The sequence below is a fragment of the Culex quinquefasciatus genome, chromosome 2 (genome assembly GCF_015732765.1).
Source record: "Culex quinquefasciatus strain JHB chromosome 2, VPISU_Cqui_1.0_pri_paternal, whole genome shotgun sequence".
NCBI lineage: Eukaryota > Metazoa > Arthropoda > Insecta > Diptera > Culicidae > Culex > Culex quinquefasciatus.
The window spans coordinates 188,785,356-188,809,994 of NC_051862.1; the positions used below are offsets into that span (position 1 = coordinate 188,785,356).

The 24,639-nt window shown below is 35.3% G+C and overlaps 1 protein-coding gene across 1 annotated transcript in view; it reads left to right on the plus strand.

The window, feature by feature from the left end:
* The window catches only part of LOC6041615 (rab3 GTPase-activating protein catalytic subunit), a 302,640-nt gene extending 278,277 nt beyond the window's left edge, over positions 1-24,363 (plus strand). Inside the window, exons 2-5 of the mRNA XM_038251426.1 lie at positions 20,001-20,212; positions 23,048-24,000; positions 24,066-24,154; positions 24,217-24,363. Coding sequence (XP_038107354.1) covers positions 20,001-20,212; positions 23,048-24,000; positions 24,066-24,154; positions 24,217-24,283 — 1,321 coding nt within the window. The 3' untranslated portion in view covers positions 24,284-24,363. The remainder of the gene's footprint in view (positions 1-20,000; positions 20,213-23,047; positions 24,001-24,065; positions 24,155-24,216) is intronic.
* The last annotated feature ends 276 nt before the right edge of the window (positions 24,364-24,639 follow it).

The following is a 24,639-nucleotide window of genomic DNA, read 5'->3' on the forward strand; positions in this document are numbered from 1 at the left end:
TGACACTTAAGGGGTGGTCTGAGATTTCAAAAAAGTGTCCACGTGGTTTTTGGTCCTTTGGCCGAATCTCATAAGGCAAACCACCACCACCACCAAACATTTTTCTAGCCATCTTAAACATATTCCTTGTTAAGGGGTTACATACATGTAAATCGCCAAACATGTCAAGGGTTGGTATTGGCACACACTCAAACTTTTTTTAAATTTGTTTACAGGACATTAATATTAACATTTTTAACTATTATCAACATAAATTTGAATACATTTGGTTGCATCATAGCCGAGATATAGCTTTTTGAAGTTAGCAGTTTCAAAAAACCAGAACACTGCTTCGACCAAATCGGCTCAAAATTTATGTGAAGACTCATTAAACCGGTCCCGTGTGCATGACGAAGGCCGATTTTTAAAAGTTTATTTTAAAAAAAGATAAAAATATTTTTGTGTTTTTCATATTAAAAATCTTCTGTTTTTGATTTTTGTATTTTTTTAAAAAGCAAAATTCGAAAATTGGGCTTTGTCATGCACACGAGATATGTCTTGAGAGTCTTCATCCCAAATTTCAGCCAATTTGGTCCATCCAATCTCGAGATATCGTGGCACCCGTATATCAACTCGGTGTTCCGAGAAAAACGCTCACAAAGTTTGACAGTCCGCTTTGCGCATGGCAGAACTATAAACTTAAATCGTCTTCTACTCACGTAAAACATGACATATCTTCATGAAACTTTCAGGAGTGATTGGAATTCACATTTTTAAAGGATTTAATAAATATTCGGAAATAAGAAAAATTTAGAATTTCTACATGTATGTAACCCCTTAAGATACAGATATTTGGATATTTTTATGAAATATTTTGACGAATGCTTGATGATTTTTTTTTTTAAACTGGATCAGGTAATTTCAACTTCAAAATTAATATTTATATTTTCATCTAAAAGATGATAAAATTTTATACAAATACATAGATGAGAACAAAGTTTAAAAAAGTTACTTTTTGCGTTTCTCTTTGTTTCGTCGTCCATGTCTGTCGCGGGTGACGATGAACGGCCATGATCGACGATGATCAAACTTTATTAGTGTTTTTTTCGATGGAAAATTCGTTTTTTTTTTTTGAATTTTGAGTACGCCATCAAATCGGGAGTTTTACATAAAATTTCCTTTGATAAAGGTCCCTTTGACTCCAAATTTCTATCTCATCACCGATTCAGACTGCAAATTATTGAAAAGCACCTCTTTTTTCGCATGTTCAAAAATGACCGCCCCTCCGTCACGAGATATCAAAAAACGGACCTCGGATTCTAGATCAGGGACAAAAGTTATCCTTTAGAACAAAGAGAATCGAAGAGGGATCGGGGTACTGCTGTGTGACTTGGCGGAGGACTACCCTTGTTTATTTAAAAATGTCAAGATATTTTTAACGACCAGAAAAATGACTTTAATTTCAAAACGGTGCAATTCATCAACATTTTGAAAAGGTTGAAATTATATTCCAAAATTATGAAAAGGAGCATTTTTTAAACAAGAGCTTTCATCACTTTTTACAAAAGATTAAAAAAAATAACTGTCCTATACATATTCCTTGTCAATATACAGATTTTTGAACATTTACAAAAGCATTTGTGTACGACCGCCCTCTGATTAGTATGCATTTTGTATTGAAGAACAGATAACGAATACAGTCTATAACGTCATGATTCGAAATCCGGACACTTAGTAGCATATCATTTTTGTTATAGCTGGCAAAAAATCATGTAATAAGTTGGAAATGTAGAAATATCATCAGGATGTAGTATAAACAGTCAGTTTCAAGAAAATGCATGCAAAATATGTCTTTTCTAACAATTTTTCTTCAGAATTTTAAAATTAAAATGTCTTGTTGTGCTTCGAATCCCGGACACTGATAAAAGCTGATTCGAAATCCGGACACTTTTGCTTCGAATTCCGGACACTCGATTTTACTCATGAATCGCACAAATTTGGACTGAAATGTTAGTGAAAGGCATTCTTTAGGTCTCAAATAAGCTGTTAACATCAAAACAATCGATAGTTTATATTAAAAATTTGCTAGAATTTAAGGAAATCGAAACCATAAATTTCTGCTTTGCCTTCCCGGTGCTTCGAACGCCTATGAAATATTTCAAGTGAAATGTTTCGCATTTTTGGTAAACTTATAATTTTATTGTATTTAATTGTTTTGGCACTAACTACAGCGTTCAAACAAACTTTAAATAAAAGTTGATGTTAGAATTCATCAAATAACACAGTTTTGACATTCAAAATGCGAACTTATATCCAAATAATTGATAAAACAAGATGAAGTGTCTGGGTTTCGAAGCGTCCGGGAATTCGAATCATGACGTTACTCGATTACCCAACGGCCTTAAGGCTTTGGAAGTCATCATCCCGAATCAGCCATGTTTGTTTTAGAAAAAATATTCAAATCTTTTTACAGAATAGGTTTCTTTGTGATGTTTGTAGAAGCATATTACATATAGTGATTTTTATTAATTTCAATTTACTATTTCTGGACCCTGAATTTAGAACAATCATTAACCATTGCCCCAAAATTTTAGGACACCATCTACCACCTCAATTAAGGGCACTGAATACGGAAAAGAAAAACAAATTTTCTGGCCTTGATTCAATTATCCAAAGTCCCATACAAACCTTCGGATAATCGAACTTCGGAAAATCGAAACATCGGATAATCGAAACTTCGGATAATTGAGTCTGGACTGTAGTTGCTTCTTGGAACAAATTTCTTTTATTTAATCTTTTTTTAATTTTTTAAAGTTTTAGCTTTTTTCAACTTTGAAATTATATTCTTTTCTATAAACTTCGTAATAGGTTTTTTATTTATTCAAATCATAAAAAAATCAATCAATAATTGTATCCTCAATTGTATAAGTTCAAATACAGCCGACTTTTCGGTTTTTAACATTGAGGAAACCACCGAGAATCATCAGTCCACAGAACGATGCAAAATGGAGACTCGATTGAAAATATGTGGAGAGAATCATGGCAACGTCCAGCAAATAAAGCTTCGTTTCGCAAAGAAAAATTCCTATGCAAGCCATGAACAATTATTGAAATTATTGACAACTAGAAGAGATCGAGGTATGAAGAGAATCGAGGTATGCTGTTTAAAATTACTGAAGAATTAATCGGTAGTATGGATTGCAAAATGAAGCTAGTCAGATTTTCCGATAAATTTAACATAGAGTTTCTTTTCGGAAGAGTTGTTGCTATAATATCATAATTTGTGAGACGCATCACAAACTTTGGTCTCATAAATAAAATCGTGGCGGACTGAGCTAATATATGTTTATGAATACTAAATATGTTTGATATCTTAGTAAACCTTTTTATCAAGATTTAAAATTAAATAATTATCCATAATATTGCGACCAATAAAATAAGCAAATTATGTTCACATATCAAACGTTTATCCCACTCGGGTCTCCCATCATCGTCATCATTCAGTGAGAGTAACACTTTCTTCCTCTCAAATTCTCAACAAAACTACCGCTCCAATAGAGCATCCTCTCTCGCATCATTTTAAACGTTATCATTCTCTCCGATGCTACCACTCTCTCACATATTTCCGGCCCCAAACCGACACTGCTTTCGTGTCACAACATTAGCCGAAGTCGTCGTCGTCCACCGCCAACTGCGTCGACCCTCGGGTTGAGGAAAAAGCATAAACACAAACTCGACGACCCTTTTTCTACCCCTCTCTCGCTCTCATATTCTCTCTAGCGTGCCAATCAGCCGGTGTGTCGCGCTCGGGTCATCATCATCAGCAGAGAGTCATCGTCATTGTCTCGTATCTGATAGCAGCACATCATTGTCGTGACACCGGGTAGGGAATGAACTCCAAAGTGAACCACGACACGCAAGCCTAGCAGCTTGTTTTAGGAGACCACCCGGTGTGGTGGTGGTGGGTGGTGTTCATGTTTATGTTTCATTCATGTTTTTTTTTTTGTTGCTTCTTTATGTGGATTGAGGTGTTGTGTTATGTTGGATGAAGCTAAAGGGAAAAATAGCTGGAAGAAATACCGAAGAAAAGGTACAAATTGGGATGAATTGAGTTCATTCAGAGATACGTTAAAAGGTGTGGTAACAATGAGATTAATTATTAGATTAGCACATTTTTAGTTTTATGGAAGGAAATAAAAAGATGTATTTTTTGCATTTATTATTGCAAAACACAAAGAATCAGCTGAACTATTTTCAGATTTATAAAGGAAGAACATTTTTTGTGTATTGTGACGTATTTTTACATACTTTTAGTGAAAACCCATTAATTTCTATTTGAAGTGATAAAATATTTTTCATAGCATCAAATCAACTCTAAACTTGCCATATTTTCAATGCAAAGGACAGCAACATCCTTTAATTTCCACCCCAGTTAATGGACTTCAGTGGTTCCCATTAGCCGGCCCAATAAACCCGACCCAAACTCGTTTCTCCAAATTCCCAAACGTGTCAATTAAAAAGTGCTAAAACTCACTTTTGATGGCTTTATTGCAGGGCCAATAATTTTGTCTGCCTGGTTTTTCCCCCTAACAAGAATAAAAAAAAGGTAACGAGTTTTCACGTCGCGGGAGCTAATTAGCGCATTGGCAAAACTTTTGCGGCAATTCCCACGGTGGCACGTACAAATTTCCCGGAAAATCTACGCACCGGATGGACTTTGGCTGGGAGAAGGACCACTTTGTCACGGCCCCTAACGATGGGATGGGTTGGGCGGCGGAAAGTCGGCTTAATCGTTGTTGTAATACTGGAAAATACCGGCGCCCTGTGCACGTGCTCCAAATTAATACGTTTAACGTGCGGAAGTGGAACAGTTAGTGAGGGTTTCAGCCGAAACGGCGGCCGTGGGACTGGACAGATCCTGCAATAAATTAGGTGAGACGAAAATTGTGACAGTCGCCGGATGGTAACCATAATTATCGTCAAATAATGAACGATGCTTCAATTCCGATTATTTGAGTGAAATTTTTATGTGAAAATCAATAATTTTTCGAAATTAATCTTTAATTTGTTCAAAAGTTTCTAAAGATTTCAGATGTATTAACATGATCGTGATATTTTGACGTTTAGCGAAAACTGCGTTGTAATGTTTAACACTAACACAAACACTTCCTACACACATTTTGTAGCAATGGGATGCTGTAGAAAATTTCTGGTACGGCGAGTGTCAACATTGCAACGATTTTTTTTAATGATTTTTGTTGACTATATTGAGATTGAAATAGAATTTTGGGGAACTGTAGAGGTTGAAGGTGAGGTATTGATAGCTGAATAAAATGACGTCCATGACTCAATTTGGGCCTACAGGCTTTTGTGGCAAACTGGCACGATTTCAACGAATAATGATTTTTGACCTTCAAGTTGAAAAGTGCAGTAAAACAATAACATGAATTTATGGGACAAATACTTTAATGCATAGAAAGGTAATTTGCTAGACTAAACCCTAGTTCAATGGTTTCAATGATTTCGTGAACCTGAAGTTTTGTAAACATTATTTTGAAAATTTCTAATATTACATCAAAATGGTCAAAAAGTGACTTTTTCAATAACTTCACTAACTTAAATTTTTCATCTTTTTTTTTGTAAACACATAAAATTTACCTTAAAACAACAAAAACCCGAATTTGAGCTTTTTAGGTTAAAATTAAGTTTCAAAATACCGGTGTGTACCTTTGCTTCGTGCGTATTTTTGCCTCGTCTTACTCTACACACGCCTGTGGATTCGTTGACGAAACCGCAAGGTTTTAATAGGACCACATAATAAAGTGTAACGTCGATTCCGTTGTGTCAAGATTTAAGAAAAATGCTTAATCTCAACATTTCAATGCAAAAAGTGTTTTAAAATGCATTTTGCACTAATTCAGTTGTTTTGCAATCATAAGTTTTCAAAAAAAGTAAGATTTGACGAAAACAAAACAAATTGCGATATCAAACATCGAAAATTTTCAAAAATAAAAAAAATCAACCCAAACATGCTAAAAATGATTTTGAACCCAGGGGAATGCATTTTAAATTAATTTCAGCTGATTACACTTTAATTTCCATTGAAATTTTGAAGTTTTCTGAAAAAAAAATTTGCCCCCTGATTTTTCGGGCTAGCTTTGAAAGGGAGGGGGGGGGGGGGGGCTGACAAAAAGTTTGAATAAAATTTGAACCAGCCTTACAAGCAGAATAACTTCCATTTCTTGTAGAGATTCGGACGAACGTTTGAGAAATTAGTTAAGAGTCGTTAATTTTCGCATTATTGCTTTTCAATTGTGTACGAAATTTTCATGCAAAAATTACAAACTGGGACCTTTTTGAGAGAACTAGAAAAAAATGTTCAATTTGGCTCTATATTCTCAATTCTACCCAACAAACTTATTAATTTATTGAATTTTTAAGCTTACGAACAAAAACGACTAATCCAAGAACTTCGGTTGTTTTGATATCGAGAAAAAAAATTGTGTAATTTTGTTCAACAACAAATAATAAATTTGCTTATTGAACAAAGTTATAAATGTTTTTATATATGTATTGGATTGGCTCGTCGTTATATGGAAAATTTGAAAAATGATCAAATCAAACCAAAGCAAAGTAGTTTGGGCCTCAAAAATTTGTATGAGTTTTTCCACAAAAATTGTTCGAAAGGTCATTCCTATGCAACATTGACTGAACTTTCTGAAAAAATACCCTCAAAAGCACACCATTGAGTTTTAGAGGCTGAAAATTCGAAAAAACTGATAAAATGGTCAACATCATTACTTTTTGAAAACTTTTCTGTAAAATTCTGATAACTCTTGAAGAATACAAACAAAATCCTTATATATCGATGATGGTGTTTTTGTCTGCTCTACAACTTTGTAAAACAGTAGCACTCTAAAAAATAATCCTGCAAAATTACAAAGATATGTAATTTAAAAATGCAAAATTTTGTTCTAAATGAAAAAACCACAAAGGGGGAGAGGGGAGGTTGAGATTTCCAAAAAAAAGTGTCCACGTGGTTTATGGATGGTCCCTTACGTGAAATTTCCCAAAAAGGCATGTCTCGCAATTGTTGACAGTTGAGGAACGGGAAATGGGATCAATTTTAAAACTATTTTTGATGAAAAATACATTTTACGGAATTTTGAGTACGCCATCAAATCGGGCGTCCACAAAATTCTCTTTGACACCAAATTTCTATCTCTTCTCGTTTTCGAGATATAAATCACTGAAAAAAGTTTCTTAGAAAAAATCCAGAAAATGATAGGGGTCGTACCGCCCCTCCGTTAGAGATATCGAAAATTGGACCTCGGATTCGTGATCAGGGACCAAAATTACCCCTTCAAGCAAAGTTTCAGCAAAATATAAGAGGGGTCGGGGCAACTTTTTCCGATTTCGTATGTATTGGCGGAGAATTACCCAGCTGCTTTCACATTATTGTGAAATACCACTTTGTAAATAGTTGGAATTATTATTATTATTTTTTTGTTATTGAAATATTGTTATGTTTGCCATTCCCTTTTTCCTGGGAAAGTATGATAATAGTTTTATTTTATTAAAATAAGTACAGTCATCCCACATATTCGGAACACCCACAAATTCGGAACACTTTTGTGGTAATATGTCAATAGAATGCAAAATGCAACTTTTCTGCCGACCCTGCTATTTTTAAGGCCTTTATTTGGACATTCTTTTGCTATTTCACCAGTAAAAGTAGTACTTTTCAAACAAAAACTGCATTTTAAGACTGTTTTATCCAGAGCAGCAAAATACTGCCTCCAAATTGCCCGTTCCATGATTGTGGGATGTTGTTGTGTCTCCCACAATTGTGGAACACCTGAATTTAACTGATATTTTCACAAATATCAGGGGTAGCGGCTTCGGCTGCCGATCCCGATGATGCTATGAGACGCGGGTTCGATTCCCGCCTTATCCACTGAGCTTCTATCGGATGGTGAAGTAAAACGTCGGTCCCGGTTTCTCCTGTCTCGTCAGAGGCGCTGGAGCAGAAATCCCACGTTAGAGGAAGGCCATGCCCCGGGGGGCGTAGTGCCAATAGTTTCGTTTTTTTTTTTTTTTCACAAAAAAGTTATCAGACCATTCATAAAACATCACTAACCATGAGTTCTATTGGTTTCAGAGTGCAAAGTCATTATTTTGCAAAAAATATGTACACCTGGAGAGAAAAAAAAGTTTGTTTACATCGTAAGAAAAAAGTGTTCCGAATTTGTGGATTTCAATGGTCAATGTTTTTCTTCGAAAACTTGATATAAATCTTAAAAATGTACAGCCGGTCTATACATCAATCGAAAGATCGCAAGAAAAGCTTTCACATGAAGGTAAAAGCAAATCATTATGTTCAATTATCGATTTTATATGATTTATTGAACATTGGCCGATCTGTAAACTGTTCCGAATATGAGGGATGAGTGTATATTTAATAGGGTGCCCAGAATACGAGACTTTTTCTCAAAACCTCGCTCCACAAGCTAAATATTGTTCCTTGACCTATTTTAGGACTCTGGGCCAAATATGAGCAAAATCGGTTAATATTTACCCATTGATACTCGGGGGTGAAGTTTGTATGGGAAAAATCGAAAAAATGTATGGAAAACCCAATTTTCTTACAGTTTGGTCTACACGGTGCGCTACTTACATCCAAATATTCCCAAAAGTGAGATTCTCATTGGAAATTTAATGCTCTACAACTTTGTAGAACATACCAAAGCTGTAAAACTTAATCCTGAAAAGTTATTAGCGATTTAAAAAAGTCAATTTTGTATGAAAAACATTTTTTTCACCAACTTTAGGCTCGGGTATCAATGGGTTAATCTCAACCAATTTCGCTCAAAATTTGCACAGATGCTTAAAATAACCCAATAAACCGTTTTCCGCTTGTGGAGCAGGGGGTCATTTTTTCTGGGCACCCTAATATTTAATTATTAAATCGATTATTGAAAATATTTTGTAATGCAGCACCGGATTCGAGTGGTAGAAATGACTATTCTGCCATAAGGAATACATTGTAGAATAAAGGAAAAACTGCTCGAATGGAAGTGCTCCATTATTTTTATTTCGGCACCCTGATAAAAATACATTTTTTTTTCTATCTAATTACATTTGTTTTTAATTTATTCGGCTCTACAAAACAAATTTGCCCAAATGTAACGATCTAAATTGAAACTGATTATAAAATATGTCGCAAACAAAAATCCGCAGATTACTTTCTTTCAAAGGCACAGTCATCCCACTTATTCGGAACACCCTCAAATTCAGAACACTTTTGTGATAATTTGTCGATAGCATGCCAAATGCAACTTTTCTGTCGACCTTACTTTTTTAGGACATTTAGGACATTCTCTTGCTATTTCACTAGTTAAAGTAGTACTTTTTGAACAAAACCCTCATTTCTAGACTATTTGTGTTCCAAATTAGTGGATTTCAAGGGTCAATGTTTTTCTTTGAAAACCTGATATAAAAAGTAAAAATTTACAGACATTAATCGAAAGATCATAAGAAAGGCTTTTCAATTTAGGTAGAAGCAAAACGTTATGTTCAATTATCGATCTGCTATGATTTTTTGAACACTGTCCGATCTGTAAACTGTTCCGAATATGAGGGATGACTGTAAATCAATCTACAATAATCATGTTTATTTCCATTAAAAATTCACAACCTCAAACACCGCACTCCCCCTACACCGTGCGAACCCACCGAGATAATGATTCCTTCCTTCCGTCTCAACTCCCTCGCAAAGGGTGGGACATCTTTTTGTTCGCGACTACCTGCCAACACCGACTTCTTCTGTAGTAACAGCGCGCGCGCGCCTCCCCTTCGCCCTCAAATTAGCATAATTGATGGGCGGGGTGGGCAAGAACTTGAACAAACTCTTTTTTTTTCACCCAGCGTCAGTATTCTGAGATATGGGATGAGGCTTTTCATTCAAGGCTGAATTACATTTGGGCAAACATTGGGGACTTTGCTATTGCTCGAAACAATGGTCGACGGAGAGACCCACTGACATGATTATAAATTTTCTGAACCGGAAGTTGGCACATACAATTTCACCGGATGTGGGGCTGGTGTTTGCTTGTGGGGGAATCGAGCGAGTTTTTGAGCGTTTGTAAAGGATTCTGTTGATTTTTGGAATTAGTGCATGATGAATGTGCGATAAGCCCAGAGAGATTAATTGGGTTGAGGAGAAGAACTCAGCATGCTAAAACGTGTTCTTAAACATCAACAATTTAGAAGTAAAAAAAGTATTAAGGTAAATCAAGTTTGTGTTGCTAGTTTCTGGATCTTAAAGACAGTTTCAAAACATGACATCTCATTGTCTGATACTGTAAATAAACTCTGTCCATTGACTCTAAGAAAAAAAACGAAACGAAGTTGACTTTATAGCTGTCGGCCACCATTGCTAGTACCAACCACTAGTGTCTTCCTTTTATCTACAAGGACTTCGCCGCCCTGGGCTCCTAAGTGTATGAAAGTATGGCACGGAGCGACGGCGCCGAATACCCATATTTACACAAAGAATTTTAGAGCGCCCGCCGCGGGATTCGAACCGGCGACCTCTGGATTATGAGTCCAGTGCGCGGTCCGATTGATCCACACGGGCGGGACATTGACTCTAAGAACCCATCGTAATAAATTAATATTCAGCTCCAGTGCAAAAGCACATCCATCATGTCAAAATGTGGCCGCAGAGCAAACCCCTCCCCGGAACACGTGACGACATCGACGCCAAAAAGGACACCAAAGGATAAAACAACAACACACACAACCTTGGCGGCGATTGACACGTGTGTCAATCTGATGTTGTCCTTTATAATTTATAGCCGGCGTTGATGAGCGATCCTTGAGCGTGCGGCGGAATTTGCCTTTGTCGATCGAACGGCCAATCGATACCGGGTCTGGTATGGGTCTATTTATGTGGCTCATATGTGGTGATTTTGGGGTGGGTGCCATTGAAGCTCGCGCGACAAGACGCGACGCCACCCGGAGTTTGGAGCGGAGTAAACCGAACCTTGCTATTCCGGGATCGTCGTCTTAATAAATCATTCACATGCCATTAGGCAGAGACATTGGCGGGTCGGAGAGAGGGTGGAGGGTTTTCCTAGGAGAATTTATGTTTCGGTTTGGGGAAAAAGGAGAGGAGGATAGGGTAGATTCCGTAACATTTGATGGCTCACGTACTGCGCCAAAGTCAATAAACGGAAACGAGAATTGTCTAGGGTCTGTGGGATATTTTGGTCGCGTTATTGCGATGAAATTCACTGCCATATCCACAATCCCCGTGCACTACTTATCTAATAGATATTTTATCGTGCGAATAAATATCCTCAAGTGTGTGATGGGATTAGGATTGCTGAGAAGGATTTAGCTTTATGGAGTTTGATTCTTTCTTTTCTTCATGTCATTCTTTTTAAAACCTCAACCTACCGAGATCTCACAACCAAACCACACCACGCGCATAATTAGTTCATCATAGAGTACCGTTTCCTCCACGTGGTAGCAGCACGTTGCGTTGCGTTTCCGAACGGAAATATTTGTACCCCCGGTTGTTCCCCGGGGTTGTTCAGATCTAGCCCCCAGAGGAAAAGCACGCGCGGGCCAGCATCAGTCTCGTGCGCACGTACCAAAGCCAAACGAACCAAACCAACCCAGAGAGATGATGTTCTACACGGGATGCAGTCTGTTTGTTGCGAGGAATTTCTCGCGGGAAGTTTTCCTGCGTAACCGACCATCGTCAAACTGCTTCTGCCCGAAGAATAACCACGAGAAATTCACGTTAAAATCCAGAATGATGCGTTGCGCTGCATATTGTGCAGGGTATCAGCTTGGGGAATTTGCTGCTCGATGGGATCCATTTACAATTACAAAATATTATAAACGAGCATTCAAACACATTTTTTTTTTAAAGCTTTCCAATTTGTAATGATTTTTAGTTAAATTACAAATAAAAAATAATAATAAATCGACTTATACTGTTTGAATATTTGATTTGGATGAACTCCAAGCATTCCCTATGTCAAAAGAAAAAAAAGTATCCATACAAATTTGAAAGCCGATCATACAAAATGGACATGTGAATATTCGAAAATCTGTACCTGAGAAGGAATTTACTGATTGATTTGGTGTCTTTTTATGACTAAGAGCTAACTTGTCTTAAATACGGATGGTACAAATTTTGGTACTCAAATCATGGCTTTTTTAAATGCGATTTTTGGAAAATATCGAACAAAACTTTTTATTTTTAGATGCATATTTGCATATATATTCAAATTGCCAATTGAAACGACAAATTTTAGCTGATAGCTGATACCCCCGACATTTAATTTTTTATTCGTTGTTTTATTGGTCTAATCATCAATCGCAGCTGGATTACCAATGAAAAAAGTTTACAATAACTAAAACGTGACCTATTAATCTCCACAGAGAAAAAAATCCTGTAAATTTACATTATTTATCATGTACCAAAAGGTATCATGATGAATGATGTATATTTACATTAGGTTCATTTGAAATTTACATTAGATTCATTGGAAATTTACATTAGTTTTGAAAATTTACATTAGTTTTGGAACTTACATTAGTTCAAATCAACTAATTCTGATTAGCCAATGGGAATGAGAAGCTCGACTTGGTTTGCAGTAGGAAAAGGGTGTGGCCTTTGTTCTATTTTAAAATGATTGAAGCGGACAGCAAAAGGAAATTCTGACTTTAAAAAGTTGTTTCACAGGTAGGGGACTTTCTCGTCGACGACCAAGTGGAATAACGCTGGACTGGATGATTTACATTAAATAGGAATTTACAGGAAGCCGAACACAGGTAGAGATTCATCAGTTTTGAGTTTCCATGCTCAACATTTCCATTAGATTCATTATTTACATTAGATTTAGATTAACATTGGAGTAATTTCCATGACATTTTACTCTTTACATCATATTTCAACATTACATTGAGTGAGTTTACATAAGGAACAGTAATTACATGCTGTGTAAATTTACATATTTTTTTCTGTGATCAAACCAAACAGGTCAAAATTGCAACATCACGCAGTAATCGATGTGGAAATTCAATCCGGATCTGTAATAATATTTATGTTAAGGACAGGTTTTGATATCATATGAGAGTGAAAAATTTCGTGACTTGTAAAGCCGGAATTTGTGACTTAAACTTTTTCCTATAAAATGGGAGGTTTTTTTTATATTATTATCATTTTTTAAGTTAGGTTGCAAATGTTTTTCAAAGTTTATGTTGCACCCCCTTCAAAATTGGTCCGAAAAATCAGGGGGCAATAAAACATATTTATTCTAAAAACTAAAAAAAAATGACAATAGGAGTCAAATCAACTGAAAACAATCTATAATGCATTTAATGCATTGATAATCATATTTAGCATGTTTGTGTTAAATTAAAAATATTTTGATTTTTTATGAAATGCAATGCACAGCACCGCACAAACTTTTTTTTCGCAATTATTAAATGTTTGTCAATACTAAGATATTTTGAAAACAAATGATTGCAAAACTGGACAGGTGTATAATGCATTTTAAAACACTTTTTTCATCCAAATGATCAAAAACAATTTTTTTTTTTTTTGCAATTTCAAAAAATTTTATGAAGGAAAAGCAAGCTCTTCCAAAAATATGTTCAAACCTGAGAAAATTTTCTACAGTTTTCATCTTTGAATCAGGCTGATTTTAATTTTATTTAAAGTTTTTATTCCTCGCTGATTTAGGTCGAAAGGAGGAATGCAGAAACATGAAAAAAAATTAAGACAAACATTTAAATTTTATTAATTACATTATCACAGCTATTCCTCTGTTGGAAATTTGCAAAATATCAATAAATTAAAAAAAAATATTTTTCCTAAAGTTTTATGTTTTTTAACGATCTGTGTTTTTTTTTAAATTTTTGAAGAGGGGAGAAGGGGGCAAAAATTTAAAAATTTCCTTGCATTGACCTGCACAACTTTTTTGGCTCGATTTTTACATTTATGATCATCAAAGTAACAGTTCTAGACTTTTTTATCAGGTCCTATAAACAAATGTAAACATTGAGTGTATCCCGCTTACTCTGAAATAAGGTGTGAGGGGGATCCACTCAATATAAAAATTTGTTTTTAGGACCAATTAAAAAAAAAGTCATGAATTGCCAATTTATTCATATTTATTTTTCCCAAACTTTTGTCGAAATTATGTTCACTGTTCATCTGAGATCCGGTTCCATCAACAAAACATGAACAAATGGGCAATTGGTTTTTGACGATCAAAAAATTGTAAAAAAAATGTCAAAACTAAGCCAAGAGGTGAGGCAGGCCTGCCATCGTACTGCTTGTTTTTGAGATACAAGTGCTTATAATTGAGTGAGTGTAACCTAAAAAATTTCAATAATAATTGAAAGTGAAACTGTTGTGAAGTTTTCTTTTGTTTTCAGAAAAATAATATCGAAATTTGAGACCGAAGGCTAACATTTGAATAAATACATAATAATTGTAGCATTTTTTTAATATCAGATATTATTTGATAAAAATATTTCGAAATGAATCAAAAGTTTCCGAGGTACCAGAAGTGAAACATGAGGACTAATTAGATGACACTAGACCGTCCAATATCCCGAATTTTTTCAATAATTATCATTCGAAATTGGAACTCTCAAAATGTCGTCGAAATTGCGATCACTTGCAAATACTTAAAATTAAAGTCGCTTTTGCAAAAAAAAAATGTTTTTATTAAAATCTAAGGTTATAGGCCATTCTATGCTTTACTTTAGAACGTCACAAATTTATATTCATTTTATAATTTTTAGTTTTGTTTTGTCATTTTCTCACTTTTATTACTATTTGTGATAGAATATAAAACTGGAAAAAAATATTTGAAGGTGTAATATAAACTCTTTTATGATGTAGTTTAACCTCAGTGGAAAAGTGGTATTTTATCAGAAATGTGGTAAATTTACACATTTTTAGAAGTATAATAACACATTTTGTCTATCATAAAACGATTGAAAGCACTCAACGGAAATATGTCTCTTGAAATGGAATTGCAACGCGACGGTGCAGCTGAAACTTCGGTGCGCGTTTGTGCATCGCTAGTAGCTTCTTATCAGTGAGGTCTGCACGCGGGGGAGGAAGCGTGCCAGCAGCAGTACCACCAGCAGACGAAGAAGCTGATTCCGTTCGCCGAACGCTTCCAGCAGCAGATTATGGTTGGTCACTGGACTGGCTTGAGGTGTGGTGTGGCCAGGGGAAACATGAATGGATAATTGAATCGAAGAATCGTGCCAGAGCACGAAAAAGCAACATGCATAAGCAAACCATCAGCAGCATCTTTATTTGTTGGCCGTCGGAGCTGTTTTGTTCTATGCTCTTTCTCTCCCTCTTGCTATGCTGTTTTGTGCGATGTTGCCCACGGTTATGTTGAACAGAACAACGCCAGCAGTGAAGAAGGAACCAGGGTGCCGTTTGAAGAGCGCATAGTTGCATTGCACGCTGCAACTGCTGTTGGCTAAGCTTGGGCTGCAGCAAATGACTGTAATGATAATTATGTGCCGGTGCAAGTTGGTAGAAAAGATTCCCGACTCCCCTCACTCGGGCAGCTCTGATGGAGTGGTTCTTTGTGCGAGGAAGGAAATAAACATGCAGCAGCAGCAGCTGATGCAATTTAAATATTTCGCTTTGAACTAGATCCCACACGTACCCATAATCTTTGGAGGAGAGGTTATTGTTCTCTCTGCTAGCTGGCTGCAACAATTCTTAAATAATTTCACGTGCGCGTAAGATGCCAGAGAGTTTGAGGAGACTGCTTTCATGATTATTTATATCACGGCCATTTTTTCTTGTTAGTGAATGTGAGTTATAAAAAATAAAACTGATTATTATTTTAAAAAAAATAATAAAAAAAATTCAACTTTCAACGCAAAACCACATGATGGGAGCAGATATGAAGGTTTTGCCACAAATTCTTAGATATTTTACATTTTTTTCAACAGAATAAGTGTAGTTTTTTTTTATTTTAATTACACTTTGCTTTGCATGTAAAAGGGCGAGAAAGAATTCTAAAATTGGAAAGGAAGATTCTAATTGATTTGATGACTTCGGCGAAGTTGTAAATTAAAATATGGAACTCGGAAACCCCATTTTTTAAATTAAATATTTATAACTATAACTCGATTTTGACGAACTTTATCCCCTTCAATTTTGTTTTTATTTTTTAAATACATTTTAGTGGACAAAAACTACCAATATTTGAACAATTTGAATTTGATGGTTGACAAGTTATTTTTATTAAGGGATTTTTGGAAAATAATGTAAATTTAAAAAGCTTATTTTAAAAATTTAATATAGGACAAAAATTTATTTTTGTTTAATTGTTTAATATTTTAAGAAAAACATGTATTTATTTTTCAAGTTGTGACCATATTTGTCCATCTCTGAAATGTGAGAAAATGAAATGCCCTATCAAAGAATAAAAATTTAAAAAAATAGTTTTTCTGCGTTCAACCCATTCACCCCTCAATTTTAAACAAATAATAATAAATTGATAATATCTTGGAAACTCTATTGAGCCGATATTTTTAATGTAAAAATTGAAACTCGTGAGCAATTCTCTACCAAAACCGGAAAGGGAATTTATTTGTATTTTTTGATTTGGCTCAAACTTTGTGGGGGCCTTCCCTATGACCAAATAAGCTATTTTGTGTGATTGGTTCATCCATACAAGTCTCCATACAATTTTGGCTGCTGTCCATACAAAAATGGTATGTAAATATTCAAACAGCTGTAACTTTTGAGTGAATTCTCGATCAATTTGGTGTCTTTGGCAAAGTTGTAGGTATTGTTGAGGACTTTTGAGAAGAAATAGGTACACGTAAAAAAATTGCAGATTTTTTTATCAACTTTTTTTCACTTAAATTCAATTTCCCAATCTTTTCGAAAAAAATATTTTGTTTTTTTTTAATCAAGACTAGCATTTTAAATGTGCTTAATATTCAATGTTTGGCCCTTTTAAAATGTTAGTCAAAATATTTTCAAAATATTTTTTTCGAAAGGATCGGAAAACTTCACAAATGTTTCATGTATTCATGAGATTAAGAAAACTTCAATTTTTGTGTTTCTTTTTCTTAAAGCGGCTCTATCTCAGCAACCCGAGGTCCAATCTTCAACAATTTCATAGCAAATTTTCTGAACTTTTCAAAAAAATTATTTTTAGAAATTGTCACTTATGGTCACTATTTTTAAAAATTTAAAAACTGCAAATATTTCGCTAAAATCAAACTTTCAGTGGCTATATCTTGAAAACGGATCCCTTTACCAAAAAATCTGTAAAGTGCTTTTCGATTGCAAATTCAATTTTGCATTAAAAAAAAATGTCAAACTTGTTTTTGCATAAAACTGCGATTTTTTCCAAAAATTACTGTTTTTCAAAAATTCATAACTCGGCGGCAGATTTTTTGACCATGTTTCTCTATGGCTCAAAAGTTGCGGAGTTTTGTCCCCTAAAACATATCAAAAAATCTCGAGAATAAAAAAATACGTATTTTGGGAAATTGAGTTTTAGTGAAAAAAAATATCTGAGATCCGGCGTCAAAAAACAGTTTATTAATAACAGTAATGTACAAATAACTTTTGATGGGTCAAATCTTCAGTCTTTTGAACGCGTTGGAAAGAAATTTTAAATGCCTTTCTAAAACTGTATAGGCGGGTTTTCATACAAAAACCACCCTTTTACAATCTTCGAATGTTTAGATTAAATCTTTTTTTTTAGCATAGCTTTTGAAGTACTTTTCTAAACTTCATAATATTAACTAGGGTCTTGTGGGACCCCAAGACGAATCAAATGAGACCAGAACGGTCCAAATCGGTTCAGCCAGTCCGGAGATAAGCGTGTGCATATTTTTGGTGCATGGACTCACATCCAGACACACGCACAGACATTTGTTCAGAATTTGATTCTGAGTCGATAGGCTTACGTGAAGGTGGGTCTACGAGGTCGTATAAAGAAGTTCATTTTTCGAGTGATTTTATAACCTTTCCTCATATAGGTGAGGAAAGCAAAAAGTTGATAAAAAAAATCTCCAATTCTTTTTTCCGTGTACCTATTTTTGTCTCAAAAGTCCTCAACAATACCTACAACTTTGCCGAAAACACCAAATTGATCAGAAAATTCACTCAAAAGTTACAGCTGTTTGAATATTTACATACCATTTTTGTATGGACAGCAGCCAAAATACCTTATTTGGTCACAGGGAAGGCCCCCACAAAGTTTAAGTCAAATCAAAAAATACAAAAAATAAAAATGGTTGAAATCGGCCGATTTTGTAGAGAGTTGCTCTCGTGTATAATTTTTAAACCTGCCTTTTTCATAAGAAATAATTTAGATAAAAATATATTTTACATTTTGTTAATTAAGATTAATTTTTTTTATTTTTTGTGTATCTATTCTTTAAATCGAGTTTAAAAATGTCAGCACTTTTTTTTTGTATTGTTTCTTTTTTTTATTACATTATCAACAATCTTTTTTTAAGAGAACTTATAGGCAATAAAACAAATTATGAGAGAAATTACATTCTTGCATATCAAACATTTAAAATTTGTAAATTGACAATTTTTTTTTCAATATTATTTGAATAATTTCTCTCAGCAAATCCATGGGATACTTGTTGCTGCTGGTCCAATAAGAATTGATAAAGTTATAAGATTTTCAAAATTTATGTTATATGTGTACAATCTTTTATGTTTAGCAAGTTAAGGATTTGGATCAATTCCTGTTCTTTATATATACACCAATTATTGTACAAATCTTCAGATGTAAACTTGCTTGCTCACGTTTTATGAAGCTAATCAATATGCCAACACCAAAACCAAATGCTCGATGAAAATAATTGCCGTTTAGCTGCTTGCCTTCCCCCTAATAAAAGTTATGCATATTTTTAAATAAAATATTTGATTTCAAAACCAAATTTTAGCCAAAATATTATTAGAATAACATTCAATATAATTTTTTTATTGATCAAAAATCATTGAACAAAGAAAATAAAAGTATAATCCCAAGGGCTACAATGCAAAAAAAACTTGCTACAAAATTAGCCTCATTCCATTTCCCCTAAAGCCGCAAAAAGCGTCAAAACAATCTTCACCGCTGGAACTAGACTAAATAAATCGTTCGTCCACCTTGACTTGATTTTGCGGCGCACCACAGAAGAGGGAACATGCTGCATACTTTGCCACTTTGTTTATGTTTGTTGTACACAGTTGTGTGTTTCCAAACTCCATCGAAGTATCAAGAGCGGCCCTCTTGATCAGCTGTTGTGGCACCGCAAATCTGGTTTATGTTTTCATGTGGCTGGGTGTTGATGGGTCACTCGACATGGATCGGATTTTTTTCCTTCCCACTTTCAATACCAGTTGTTTGTGCTTTTTACGCGTAATCGAGACATTGATTTTGAAAAACGTGTGCGAAATAAACAGTTTTCAGGAAGTTGGAGTTTTCTCGTCCCACAAACAAATCGCTTCGAGGTCATGTTTATGCTGATGTATGCTGCACTTGAAACGGTTAAATAATCATCCAGGTGGCTGTGAATGATGCCACTTAGTGTGGACGCGATTGTTTTTTCACTTGAAAAATATTCATGAATAAAATTAGCGTAGAATAAGTGTAACTAGCTCTTGACAAATAAAAGCCTCAAGACGCGTTGCGTTACCATAAGCTCATTTTCCACACACAAACTCACACTTTTCCCACCGCAAAGCCATTTCTTCAAAGTCATGAGCTGAGGAATGCGCGAGAGGCTCTTCACCAAATGTTTATCTTTTGGTTCAGCATTTACTCGAATCACTTTCCAGCTCCTTAACCACTGCCACACCAACCAGCTGTTCGTTGGCTTTTTTATGTCCCAACACCACACGATCGATTGATCGTCCACCGACCCAAGATCACTTGAAAAACTTGAAGTGAAAATTCTCACAAGTGATTTTCCGATTGTTTTGATTTCAGAATCGCGGCTGGCTTTCCGGACTCGAGAACGTGTTTGCTCCACCAGAAGCTGCAGATGCTCAACATTTGTATGGAGAGGCGCCGCATCCGGGAGGGTGGATTGCCCTTCACCATGCCGGCCGGGATGGTGCCGGGAAAGGAGGGTGGAGCCCGCGAAGGGAGCCACGAGTCCGAGGATGAGTTCTTTGACTGCTCGGATGAGGACGATGAAGGTGAGTTTAGGAGATCTGGAGTTTCCTTATATTTAATGTGTGCTAAGCCTAAATCCCAAATATGAGATCGATTGTACAAGAACAAAAGCGGCCCAGGCAATTTTTTTTTTGTACGATTAGGTACAAGGGAAGCAACTTATTCCATTATAACAATTTTGATCACGTAAGCCATTATGCGGTGCATGCCAACATCATAAGCCAGCTTGTTGCAATAAGTTTGGTCTATATATTTTATTTTGGGGAGCCTACAAAGCTCAAAAATTCAATTTTCAATAACAGCGAAAAATCAAAACTGAACCACCCTAATGAGCACCCTAATCTTACATCTTAATCAAAAATTCAAATTTAATATTTTGTGTTCTGATTCAAACTAAGTCGTATCTAAAACGTTTTGCGATAGACAGTTGAAAAGGTTCAACAGTTGCAAATGTTCAGATATTCACAAAATTCATGTAAGACAATTTAACTCAACTGATTTCAAAAAAGTTGCGATTATCATACATTTCATGGAATTCGAATTGTCTTCGAAATTATTGCAATTCTTTTTTTTATATTTTTCAAAGTTTTTGATAAAATAAGACTTTTTCAAATGTAAGTGTTTAAAAAATGGAAATCAAGTTTCTCAGAAATGAAAAAAATAACTGTATCTTGAATGAGTAGACCAATCATTACGGTTTTTTAACAAAATGTTTATTTAGTTATAAGAAGAACGCAACTGTGAATTGATTATTTACTGTGAAATTGATAAAATTTAAAACTATGAATTTGATATATTAACTAATAAAATAAATTAACGATTGGGATTTTTTTATACATTTCGAATATAATAACAACATATTTTGAAAAGACTCAAAATTTTCACAAAACTACGTATTTTTGAAAAAAAAATAATCAAAATTTCAGTGTTTGCAGTATGGGTATCAAACGATCAGGATTTTTTCATACATTTCGAATGTAATAACAACTTTTTTTTAAATGACCAAAATTTTCTCAAAACTACGAGATTTCGAAAAAATAATTCAATTTTCAGTTTTTTACAATATGGGTATCAAAAGATCGGAATTTTTTCATACATTTCGAATGTAATAACAGTATTTTTTGAAAATACTCAAAATTTTCACAAAACTACGTAGTTTTGAAAAACTTCTCAAAATTTCTGTTTTACAATGTGGGTATCAAACTATCGGGATTTTTCATACATTTCGAATGTTACAACAATATTTTTTGAAAATACTTAAAATTTTCACAAAACTACGTATTTTTGAAAAAAATACTCAAAATTTCCGTTTTACAATGTGGGTATCAAACGATCAGCATTTTTTCATACATTTCGAATGTAATAACAACATTTTTTGAAAATACTCAAAATTTTCACAAAACTACGTATTTTTGAAAAACTTCTCAAGATTTCAGTTTTTACAATGTGGGTATCAAACGATCAAAATTTTTTCATACATTTCGAATGTTATAACAATATTTTTTGAAAATCCTCAAAATTTTCACAAAACTATGTATATTCGTAAAACTTTTCAAAATTTCAGCTTTTACAATATGGGTATCAAATAATCAAATAATTTTTTTTTCAAAAATACGTAGCTTTGTGAAAATTTTGAGTATTTTCATTTTTTTCATAACTTTCGAAATTTATGAAAAAATCCCGATCGTTTGATACCCACATTGTGATAACGAATATTTTTTTGGAAAATACGTAGTTATGTGAAAAATTTGAGAATTTTCAAAAAATACAATAATAATAATAATGATTTTTTTACAAAAAAAAAAATTGCAAAAAAATCCCACTTGATTGTGTTGTCAATTTTAAATTGTTTTCTAACAGTTTGTTCTCATTTTTGCATTATTTTAGTAAAGGAAATTTCTTAAATTCAAATTTATTTCTCATAACAGAATTTTTTTTCTCATTCTGATAAAAATTGGGTGCTCTTAACAATGCATAATATTCAAGCAACTTAAGAATATTTGTGATAAATTGAACAAATAAGTGATTCAAATGATTTTTAGTATGGGGTTACAGTAGAATATTTTTTCAAATTTGTTTTAAGAGTATTGAAATATACATTTCAACTTATAATTGGGTATTCTTAATGTCTTCAACGTGCTCAAAATCGGCTAAAATTAAAGGTTGAAAACTCATCAAGCAGGCCCCGTGTGTAATACGAAGGTTGAGTTTATTTAAAATGAATATTTTTCATCATATTAAAACGCCAGTCTTCGGTTTATAATATTTTTCGAAGTTTTTTTTTTTTCAATGATAGCTCGAAAAAACAGGAGGCATTGTTTTCAAGAAGTTTTTTACTGAATTGTAATACACACAAATTCAACTTAAATCAATTTAAAATGAATTTTTAAATGAAAGCAATTCAAAATGAATTGTTTTTGGCATGATTGAATTAATTATATATTTTAAATCACTTTATTAAAATGTTTTATACGTGGCCTAACATTCGCTGTTTTCTCAAATTCGACAAAATGTTTAAACATTTACATACTTACGCAATAATACATAAATCCTATTTACATTCCAACTCCAACCCCTTAACAAATTTAGAATGGTAACTTCAACTCGTTGGTTCTCAGGCTCAACTCAACCAATCAGGACGATTATTGTTCCGGGAACCAGCAAGTTGAAGTTACCGTTCCATTTTTTTTAGGCTTGGGCACCCGTTTAAGTTTGCCATGCTTTGGGTGTTCCAGTGTTTAATAACATAATTAATCTAAACACAATTCAGGTCAATATGTTTTATTAAAAAGTTAAATAACAACCTTCGATTTAATGCTGAAAAGAAGTTGGCTAAAACTTCTCTCTCTTTCTTCCAGACTCCAAGAAGCGCCACTCATCCCTGAGCCAACCCGTTGGACGTCTCTCTCGCCTAGGCAAAATGCTCCTGGTCGACTCGGACGAGCCACTCTACATTCCAATCACGCAAGAACCGGTACCCAAAACCGAAGATCAGCTGGAGGACGACGCCGAAGTGATGCTGAAGCTCGGTCCGGGCAGCGAACTGTGCACGCAGATGATGAGCGCCTCGCTGCTGTCCGACATGGAGAGCTTCAAGGCGGCCAATCCGGCCGGCAAGTTGGAGGACTTTATCCGTTGGTACAGCCCGCGGGATTGGATCGAGGAGGACGCCGATGAGCGGGACCCGTTCGGGAGGAAGGGTCATTTGAGCTCGCGGATGTTGATCCCGGGCAATACTTGGCAAACGGTTTGGGAAAATGCGAGGGCGGTTCCGGCCCGTCGCCAGAAGCGACTGTTTGACGATGCCAAGGAAGCGGAAAAGGTGTTGCATTTCTTAGAGTCGCGATCGATCGGGCAGATTGCCCAGCTTACAACGGCCGCGTTGTTCCACACAGCGATTAAAACTCTCTCAACTGAAGCCGCCATCGATGGGAAGGCGATCCCTGCTTTCACCGAAAGCATGGAGAAAATCACATCCACCTGTTGCAAGCTTTCCCGTGAAAATTGGATCACGAAAGCTCCCACCCCGCGGGGAAACTCACTTCGAAAGTACGAAGCTCTCCTCGCGGATATCACCCAGCTCGAAACGGTCATTATCCAAGTGCGAAGCTTACGCAAGAAACTTTTCAACGACGACGACGACGGCGATGCCGACGAGGGGCAGAGAGAAGTGCTCACCAAGCTGCTGCGAGCTTTCGAGAGCGAACTGGCGGACGGAGCGAAAAGCTCGATGGCAAAGCGCGTGCTGGAAATGTTCACCGAAGCGAAGAAGGCGGCGAACGAGCAGACCGGCGAGCAGGCCGTTACACTGGTATGAAATTCTGGTGCGAAATCTACCTGAGTTCAGTTTGATTTTGTGGTTTTGCTTTGTTTCAGTCGCTGCCGGATCCGGCGGAAAAGCAGTTTACGCTGAGACTGTGTGGAAAGACGGTTAACAAGGGGGCTGGTTCGCCGCAGTTTATGAGGTATCTAGCGATCATTATAAATTTGATTGCACTAATTTAAATCTATATTTTTTTACTTCTAGAGCAATTTTGACGCACAACGAGTTCAGACTTTGTGGAGCATTTAGCCAGAATACAACATTTTACTAAATTGTGTTTTCGAAATTTACTTGAACATTTTAAACATTGACTTATTATCTACATCACAAATATATCAATTACTAAATCGGGACAAGGTGATAACAATTTAGCATTATTGTATTACAAACATATAAGGACATGAAAACGAAACTATTGGCACTACGCCCCCCGGGGCATGGCCTTTCTCTAACGTGGGATTTCTGCTCCAGCGCCTCTGACGAGACAGGAGAAACCGGGACCGACGTTTTACTTCACCATCCGATAGAAGCTCAGTGGATAAGGCGGGAATCGAACCCGCGTCTCATAGCATCATCGGGATCGGCAGCCGAAGCCGCTACCCCTGCGCCACGAGACCCACATAAGGA